This window comes from Perognathus longimembris, chromosome 12, assembly GCF_023159225.1.
Source record: "Perognathus longimembris pacificus isolate PPM17 chromosome 12, ASM2315922v1, whole genome shotgun sequence".
Lineage (NCBI taxonomy): Eukaryota > Metazoa > Chordata > Mammalia > Rodentia > Heteromyidae > Perognathus > Perognathus longimembris.
In genome coordinates, this window is record NC_063172.1 from 15,059,018 (window position 1) to 15,069,104 (window position 10,087).

At 38.5% G+C, this 10,087-nt stretch overlaps 1 protein-coding gene across 1 annotated transcript in view; it reads right to left on the reverse strand.

Moving 5' to 3' along the window:
• LOC125360759 (MDM2 binding protein) overlaps positions 1–9,917 on the reverse strand; it is a 58,829-nt gene extending 48,912 nt beyond the window's left edge. The window contains exons 1-7 of the mRNA XM_048358850.1: positions 9,740–9,917; positions 8,405–8,485; positions 7,156–7,229; positions 6,923–7,074; positions 5,034–5,092; positions 3,261–3,405; positions 1,554–1,671 (exon numbers count right to left, since the gene is read on the reverse strand). Of these exons, the coding sequence (XP_048214807.1) occupies positions 1,554–1,671; positions 3,261–3,405; positions 5,034–5,092; positions 6,923–7,074; positions 7,156–7,229; positions 8,405–8,485; positions 9,740–9,860 (750 nt within the window). The 5' untranslated portion in view covers positions 9,861–9,917. The remainder of the gene's footprint in view (positions 1–1,553; positions 1,672–3,260; positions 3,406–5,033; positions 5,093–6,922; positions 7,075–7,155; positions 7,230–8,404; positions 8,486–9,739) is intronic.
• Positions 9,918–10,087: the final 170 nt, after the last annotated feature.

A 10,087-nucleotide genomic window follows, 5' to 3' on the forward strand; every position in this document is an offset into this window, starting at 1 on the left:
TCTCCACTGACCAAGTTACTGTAAACTGAAATCTGCAAGGTGTGCTTTGACAATCCTCCTTTCCACTGTAATGGCCTAAAATCTGGGTATGTGAGAGAAGGACAAGTGTAAATAAAAACTTTTAACTAAAAAAAAGAAAATGGCAACTTAAAAAGTGTTGGAATATGAATGCCAGCAGTGTAACTGTAGAATCTATGTCCTCGTTCACTATACTGCTTCTTGGCTGAAAAACACCTCTACTGAAAACAGTGACTTCAAGTTTTAAATGCATACTATAAATGAATGGACATAGAATTTCCCATGTAAAGGGATGAAAGGATCACATAAAAAGAACACGGGCATCACCTGCCTATATGTAAGCATGCAATTTTAAAAATGGATACAAAAATGATTCTCTTAGCTATTCACATTTTCCGTTCTTCTATTTGGCTAGACAGGAAAGATGGTTCACGTGCAAATTCAACCTCTCTAAGATCAGAACCAGCCGTCATGCAAATACCTTAATTCTTCTTGTCGTATTGAGGTTTTAGTAAGTGCATAAATACTTTAAAGGAATACAAGGGCCTATTCACGCTTCTATGATACCCTGAACAAACATAAATTTTGGTTTCATTTTGCCTACCTAGAAAAACATAAAAATTAATAAAATCGCTTAGTTCAAAATAGACAAAGCACACGGAAAATGCCAAATATATTTACTAATGGTAAAACATCAAAGTCAGAAATTTAGGAATGATGGAATCTAACCCAATAGTCACATCTTATGGTTAAAAACATCTGTGATCTAGGGCTGGGGATATAGCCTAGTGGCAAGAGTGCCTGCCTCGGATACACGAGGCCCTAGGTTCGATTCCCCAGCACCACATATACAGAAAACGGCCAGAAGCGGTGCTGTGGCTCAAGTGGCAGAGTGCTAGCCTTGAGCGGGAAGAAGCCAGGGACAGTGCTCAGGCCCTGAGTCCAAGGCCCAGGACTGTCAAAAAAAAAAAAACAAAAAACATCTGTGATCTAGTACAGTTAAAAAAGAAAAAAAAAGAATGAAGTGTTCAAAATTAGAGAGCTAGGTAGTAGAAGGCAAAGAGCATCTTAAATGGGATTTAAAGGAACTGACACATTGTTTTCCAGTAAAGCACATATGCAATAAAATAAAGCAATTTGGATAAACAACTTCTCCGATGAACTTCTCCAATTGTTTTCAAAGTGATACATTCTAGAACTGTAATGTACAAAATATAATCACAGTAGCTATTTAAATTAAAACTAATTAAAATCAAACAGCAATTAATTAAAATCAAGTAAATAAGTAACATAAAATGAACTAACGGGTCCATCAACAAAACTATGCATTACATGAGGCATGACGTAGCAATACATGACTAGTGGGCCATAGTGTTAGCAGATACAGAACATTCTTAGGATCACAGAACGTTCTACTTACTGCCAGTCTAGAACATTCTCATAGAGTACATTTTCATAAAGATTTAAACTATCTGCAATATTATACAGTTGGGAGGCCCGGTTTGTACACTGCTGTAGCTGAGAAATCCACGTACCTTTCTTTCCCATATCTGAATCTTTCCCCGCCATAATTCCCTTGAGTCAATAGCATTTCTGAGCTCTTCCAAGGACACAACATTAGCAGAAAGGTATTGTGCAATTTTCTGACAATTTCTGTAAAAATATACAGACATAGGAAAATTAAGAACATGGTTTAATATTTCACTTACATTTCATGGCTGCAGTTTCCTTATACACTGAAAAGGCAAGATTACAAAATGAAGACCACTGGAGGTTTTTTGTTTGTTTCTAATTTTATGAAATAATAATTACCCAATCTCTTGAGTCAGAACAGTCTAAGTTGGTTCAGTGCCTCATCTCCACAAAGTAAGAACAGCTTTCCCTAGTACTAAGGATAAAAAAAAATAGACCTTCCCCTTTTAAGTGTGCCGGACGCACACAGACTTAATTGTTCATATACAGGTTTGTAATCCTGAGACAGGACTTATCAGCCTGTCTTGATTGCTGGCATGCCTACCTCTCCCTGTTCCCTAAAAAAGACTATGTCTCCTCACTCCTTTAACTCACCAGCACCTACTGTTGTGCTTGGCATCAAGTTAGTGCTCAAAAAACATGCCAAGTACAAAACAAAACAATGCCATGCCCCTGACAAATCCAATTAGAATACTATCTTAAGAATCAAGTTCAATATGCAGTTGGTCCCTACCAAAATGTCAAAAACACAATAGAGAAGATCAGCATGTTCTTCTAATTCCAGTCAGTATATAAATGTAACCCTAGCATTGATGGGAGGATTCAAGACTACATAAGGCACTCAGTGAGGTTGACAAATCTATGCTCAACAGTAGTAATAAATGAACATCGATACTATTTACTGAAAAACTTAAAACATCTTGTAGATACAAATTAAGAAAAATAGGTTCCTGTCAAGAAGTAACCTTGCCATATACACAATGGAATTTTATGCCTCTATCAGAAAGAATGACATTGTCCCATTTGTAAGGAAATGGAAAGACTTGGAAAAAATTATACTAAGTGAAGTGAGCCAGACCCAAAGAAACATGGACTCTATGGTCTCCCTTATTGGGAATAATTAGTACAGGTTTAGGCTAGTCATAGCAGAGCACCACAAGGACCAATAGCTATACCCTTATGAACACATAAGATGATGCTAAGTGAAATGAACTCCATGTTATGGAGACAATTGTTATATCACAGTTGTAACTACTTTCAACATCCAATGTGTATCTGTAGCTTCTATTATTGATGATGTTCTTGTATCACCTTCCTGTGGTTGTACCTACACTATCTCTGTAATCTTATCTGAGTATATTGGAAACCGTGTATACTGGTATTGGAATTAGGAAATTGAAAGGGAATACCAAAATTGACAGACACAGGGTAAAAAAAGACAAACAACTACAAAAGCAATACTTGCAAAACTGTTTGGTGTACGTGAACTGAACACCTCAGGGGGGGAAAGGGTAAGGGGGAGGGGAAGGGGGGTATGAGGGACAAGGTAACAAACAGTACAAGAAATTTATCCAATGCCTAACGTATGAAACTGTAACCTCTCTGTACATCAGTTTGATAATAAAAATTTGGAGAGAAAAAAAAAGAAGTAACCTTGCAATCACAACATAAAGATATTCCTTCTTATATTAAAATGCCAAATGTATTCCAAGCAGGGTAACATGCTTGAACAACAAAAACAATGACCAAATATGACTGAAGGAGCTTACATTTCAAAATGACTGCCAGCCACAGTCACTTTTGCCGAGTGCCATTCCCTCAGATGCTTCAATGCTCCAACAGCAGGTAAGCAGTCCTTTAACTTTGGAGGGTCCTTGTCAGAGGGCAGTAGCATTATGTCAATCATTGCTCTGCCTAGAAAGAGGAAAGAAACATGGTGGGTTTTTTTTTAAAGATCTTAAATCTGACATATTTTAACTCTAATTTCTGAAAAACCTGAACACAATAGATGTCTGCTGGCATTAAAAATTTTGTGTTCATCATCGATTTTTAAAGTCACGTGGCAGCTGGCATAGGCTAGAAAACAATGAAGTGTACCCTAATTACTTACTGACGGTATGGCAGTCATCAATTATGCACACTGCTCTGGAGCTCACCAACGTTATTGCAGTATTCACAGAGGGGAACAAAAGACCTGTGCAATTGCATCATGTTGCTCTATACTTAATTTGGTCATCCAAAATAGAATGAATCAGTATAGGACTGTAATGCTGAAAATAATAAATTGTTTCTCTTTAAAGGACAATAAAACACGCCGAAAAAACAATTATGCTGACATCATTAGACCCTGAGAAAGACGGCAAACATTATCTCAGTTTAAATTATATAAAATTATGGGTTCTCCCAAAGACCCGAAAAATCAAAATGAAACAACAACAACAAAAAATTCCAAAAAAGCAAATGTATGAGTTTCAGCACATATTTCAAACCTGACACACTTAATATCATTGAGGGGTTGGGGTAGGAGCGCGGATGGACCCAGGGTTCAATCCTCAACACTCAAGACAGTTTGAAAAACTGTTAATATGCATTGTTATTTCGTATGTGGGACTTTCTGCATTAAATTTTTGCATGAAATTCTCTAATATAAAGATTATCTGTGAGCTATAAAATTCTGTATGATAGTCATCTATACACATCATTATAAATTTGGTTCCTAACAAAATACATGACATCTAATAGAGACAAAAAAAAAACCACCCCAAACTTCTGCTTAATAGATGGCCGTTAACCTCGGCATAATGACTCACACCTATAATTTCAGCTACTTGGGAAGAGGAGATCAAAAGAGTATCAGTCCCAGGCCAGCATAGGCAAAACAAAACGTTACCAAGGCTCCATTGGGCATGGTGGCTCATACCTATAATCCATCTAGACAAGAGGCATAAGCAGGAAGAGCTTCACTGCAGGCCTGCACTGGGCAAAAAGTGGGAGATCCTCAAGAAAAAAAACAAAACAGAAAAGGAGGTGGGATCAGGGTGGGAGGGGTAATGTAACTCAAGTGATAGAATGCCTGCCTAGCAAGTAGAAGGCCTTGAGTGACCAGTAATATAAAAAAAGAAAAAATGTGAATTTTTAATTGTGAAAACATTTAGGAAAAAAGTAGCTCTATAAATTAATTTATGAAAACCAAACTGTAACAAATTTTAGGGTAATGGGTACTCGATACAAAGAAAGATTAAGGACAAAAAAAACATTTTTAAGAATCTTTCACAAAGTATGCTTTCCATTATAGGAAGAAAAATGGGTTCTATTTAAAAAATGCTGAGGAAAGAGCTTTTTTTTTCAACTGTACCACATTTCATTTGATAATGTATATAGATCAGCTTCACCATAGAAGAGTGCTACCCAAAGTATCTAGGTTAAAGCTCCTTCTCACAGAGTTTATAGGATGAGTGTTCACACAAAACATACTAAATTCATCGCACACTCATAAAAAGTAGAAAGTAAGATACAAATTACAGGAAGCATTCATAAATTACCAGGTGCAGGAAGCTTATCTGATAACTGATGTAAATTTTCTGCAGATTCTTCATATAGCCTGAAATAAAAGGATACATGTAGAGAAAAAGAAGTCAGTCCATATGCGAATCCTCACATGTACCAGACAAGGTTAAAGTATATTAGCGTCACCATCTTTTTTGGTTGACCCTGATGACAAACCCATGTGGTTATTACTAATACAATGCTACTATATCTCCATTTTAAATAACTTGCTTAAAATCATATAACTATCCTGTGTGGAAGCTAGGTTTAAATTCTGGGTATAGTTCTTACCTTCATACACACACACACACACACACACACACACACACACACACACACACACACACCACATATAGCCAACAACAAAGAAAATTTAAAAATCCTAAATTAAATTTAGCATATTATATATGAATGATAAACATTTTCTTTCTGAACCGTCAAAGTGATATTTCACTATTTAGGAAAAGACAGTACTTGTCTCTGAGTCACATTTCATAGTCCTCACTAAGATTTTGAGGTTCTTTTTAGATTCTTTCAAGCTTGTCAGTTTTATCAACAGGACAATTTTTTTCTCAAAAGTTTGCCATATAGTATAAAGGTCCTTAAGCCCTTTATTGTTAATCAGTTTTACCTTAAAAAAGCAAATTGAAAGCATTCTGTTAAACTCTAGTTTGGGGGCTCCCTCTTGTGGAAATAATGGTTAGTTCACTTACTGACTTTTGCACTTGTCTTTTAAGTGATAGGAAAACATGGCACAGGTAGTTCACACCTGTAATCCTAGCTATGAAGACCAAGTCAAAGCAACTTAGGCAAGGACTTCATCACTCTAGGTATGAGAAAATAAAGAACTAGAGAAGTTAACTGCCTGGCCTAAGATCATGGAAGTAGTGACTATGGTTCCAACATCTGGCCCAGTGTTCTTTTGCTGGCTCTAATCTTTCTTGCTTCATTAAACAGTATGTACTTGGGCTGGGGATATGGCCTAGTGGCAAGAGTGCTTGCCTCGTATACATGAAGCCCTGAGTTTGATTCCCCAGCACCACATATATAGAAGATGGCCAGAAGTGGTGCTGTGGCTCAAGTGGCAGAGTGCTAGCCTTGAGCAAAAAGGAAGCCCAGGACAGTGCTCAGGCCCTGAGTTCGCAGCCTAGGACTGGCAAAAAAAAAAAAAACAAAAAACAGTATGTACTTACATATGATCTAGAAATGAGAAAAGACAATCTTTAAAGCCTGTGACCTTACAGGTATTTTCCAATATATGAGTACTAAAAGCAAAAGCCGCTTTTTGTCATACTATATTATGAAGACTAAAAGAAACTCAAAGTAACTGAAGTGCTCAAAGTAATCTGAGATAGGAGTATTTTATAGAGAAAAGAATAATCACAAATTATCACCTGGATCATCATTGATATAGCACAATTCAAAAACCTTCAAAGCCAGCCCTATAATGTTTATACGCCTCAAAAACTCATTGAGAGTTTTAGACAGTGACTGAAATGCTGCAGATACATAAAAAATGAAAAACAATCCACATACCTAAGAATTGAAAAAATAACCCAAAATTTCAGTCTTTTATATCAAAATGAAAATGATATGTTTAAGAACATTATCAGTTAATGTCAAGGTTTCTAGTCAAGTTCTTAAAATATAGTTCTGTACAGTTCTTACAATTATGCAAGCCTAAAGAAGAAAACATTTTCATGATCAATATCTACATTTTGAAGAATTTTATCAGATAAGAGATACAATGTCTTCCAAAATGAAAAGTTAAAAACTTTCAGTTCATTAATATTTCCTTACTATAGTGGCTAAAATATGCAACTGGGCTTAAAATAACTGTCTAATGTTAAATACCTAAAGAAATCCAGAAAACAGATAAACATACTCAGCCAAGGATATGGATTCTCTGCTACTGCTATCTTCTTCTTCAAAGCATTCAACAGCACTCAAACATTCCTCAATGTTTGTCTGAAGAACTTCTTCAATTGTATCTTTTTCTGCATCAAAATGTATCTCCTCCCAATCAGAGCTACAAAACTAACACATCAAAAGGCAGCTTTTAGTAACGGGTTTGTGGAATTCTATAAAGTAGAAAATGTATTGACAAGTAACCATTACCTGATAAAATCCGCATATGGCCTGCACTGCAAAGAACCACTTCCTAGCACTGGGTATACCACCGACTGAACAGGCTTGAAGACAAAAGCACACTCATTAGAACAAAGGAAGCTCATGAATTAGCAGGTGGCACAGCAGAGACACTTGAGAATTATGCAACTTCGAAATATATTCTATAGCTCTCCATTCTGTATGTATACATGTGTATGTTAATAAAATCTCTTCCTAAAAATCCAAACAGAACCATCTGCCTAAAGAACAAAATTATAACAAACACTTAACTGGTCACACGTAAGTGGCTTATGTGGTTAAAAACTAACTAAAAGTACTTCCAGATCTTGACAGGCAGGCTAGAGCAGCACATACACACTACAAAGCATTTAACAATGGTGATAACTGACGTTGAGCAACAACAGGTTCATTAATAAGAGAAAAGAGAGTCAATTATACAGTCACAAGAAGTACAAAGTTATCAAAAATGAGCAGGCTCCCCTGACACATACAGAAATTTCCTTCAGCTTTAGTGTTTGAACTGTTTGGACATTTTTATTTCCAAGCCTTTAAGGGACATGTTCAGATAGAAACCATGAAAAAGAAGCAAGAGAAGATAACTATCAAGTAATTAGATGAATTCATGAAATGCAATAGAAGCTTCACTAGAAACGTTACTTAATGTTAATAGATAACCATTAAAAAGTGAAAAGCTTCAAAAAGTCAAAACAGGGCTGGGGATATGGCCTAGTGGCAAGAGTGCGTGCCTCATATACATGAGGCCCTGGGTTCGATTCCCCAGCACCACATAAACAGAAAATGGCCAGAAGTGGCACTGTGGCTCAAGTGGCAGAGTGCTAGCCTTGAGCAAAAAGAAGCCAGGGACAGTGCTCAGGCCCTGAGTTCATGCCCCAGGACTGGCAAAAAAAAAAGAAAAGTCAAAACAGATGAACAACAAGACTGCTGTGTTTAACAATTACAAAGATGTTTTCTAATTGTAAGAGAATCAGTAAGAGGACAAAAAAAATCAATGGGAAAGAGGTCAGTAGAGTAGCATTCGTGTGTTCTTCTTACTCAAGACGCAATCCTCACTATGTCACAGTTTTGTGCTATCTATACTTAAAGATGAAGAAGAAAATTTCATTAAGAGAATAAAAGTCAAGGTAGTTGTCCAAGTATTTCTTATAGTCACCAGTGATAAAACTGATTAATGTCCAATTCAAATGCTATGCCATAGAAGCCCTTATGTGACACTTACCAGGAAAAGTACTGTCATCTGGATTGATTGAAGCACTAATGCTTCTTTTCAGAAGATGATAAATACTTGCTGCTGTAAAGTCTGGAAAAGTGAAGACAGTCTAACTCAATAGTTACATAATCTAAGCCTGTTCCAATTTCACCATCTTAGACTCTCAAGAGCTGTATGTAAAATAACATACTGACCATGATCTATTGAAGCATTTATATAGCAAATCATTACAAACCTAGGATTTGTTTTTCTCTGCTTCGCTTTATCATATCAAAAGTTACCTGATTTACACATTATCCAATTAGCAGGCACCAAAAAATTCACACCCCTCCCCCAAACAGGAAAACTCAGGATACCTTCTGTGCAACTACATACATTTCCTCTCCCAAATACTTGCATGATCAAAATAAATTAAAATGCAAAACAGAGCCTCACTCCAGAAAGAAGCTCGGTATTGGCTAAAATCTTTTAAGTGTGTTGTTCATTTCTTTTTTTTTTTTTTTTTGGCCAGTCCTGGGCTTGGACTCAGGGCCTGAGCACTGTCCCTGGCTTCTTTTTGCTCAAGGCTAGCACTCTGCCACTTGAGCCACAGCGCCACTTCTGGCCATTTTCTGTATATGTGGTGCTAGGGAATTGAACCCAGGGCCTCATGTATACGAGGCAGGCGCTCTTGCCACTAGGCCATATCCCCAGCCTATTGTTCACTTCTTGAACTTAGATGTCTCTTATTAAAATGTAAAGTTTTGGCCAGCAAGCCCCTTATGTATCTTGTTCCTTTCCATATCACCTGCCTTTGCAACCATAAATGTTAAATTTACGCCGGGCACGTGGTTTATGCCTGTAATCCCAGAAAGCTGAGATCTGTGGATCACTGTTTGATGCCAACCTGGGCTGGGCAGTCCACAAAAGTCTTATCTCCAATTAACAGCCAAAAAAAAAAAAAAGGGGGGGGGGCAGAAGTAGAGCTGTGGCTCTAGTGGTAGAGTGCTAGCCTTGATTTAAAAAGGCTCAGCGACGGAGCCCAGGCCCGGAGTTCAAACCCCAGGACCAGAGATCCCGTTGAAGAAGGCACAGGAGATCCGACCCGTTCATTTTTGTTAAATGTTGATAACAAGTTTTGGATTCTTTCACCCACCAATCTGTAATCCTTTCCCCAGCATGACCATTTTTCGGCTCTCAGTTGGTGTTCCCACCCCCTCCCCCCACGAAACGGCGCCCCAACATCCCGGGCCCTTGGACCCGGAGGCCTCTCCGGAGACTCGGCCACCAACGCCAACATCCCCACCCCCCTCCCTGCGGGCTCTTCCCGCCTTTCCTCTGCAATCATCCCAGCACAGCACTTACCGGGGGGCTTCTCGATGCCCTTAGCCGAAGATCCCGGGGATCCCTGCTCGCTCTGCAGGCCCCCAGCGGCCGAGGGAACCCTGCCCTCCCCCCAGATGACCAGCAGCAGGTAGCGATCCATCTTCCCGGCGCTCTCAAAAACAGCCGCGCTCCAGCCACTTCCGGTCCCCTTCCGCCTAGTGCCGCGGTCAATGGGAACCCCCGGGCCACCACCACACCCCCCACCTCCCCGTGGGTTTCCCCACAAGCTTTCGGGGATTACGCTAGGGAACGCTGCTCTCCATAAACGCAGCCTTTTGCTCCTCTCGCGATGAAACTGCTAACTGAACCGAAAAAAGGCTTGAAGGG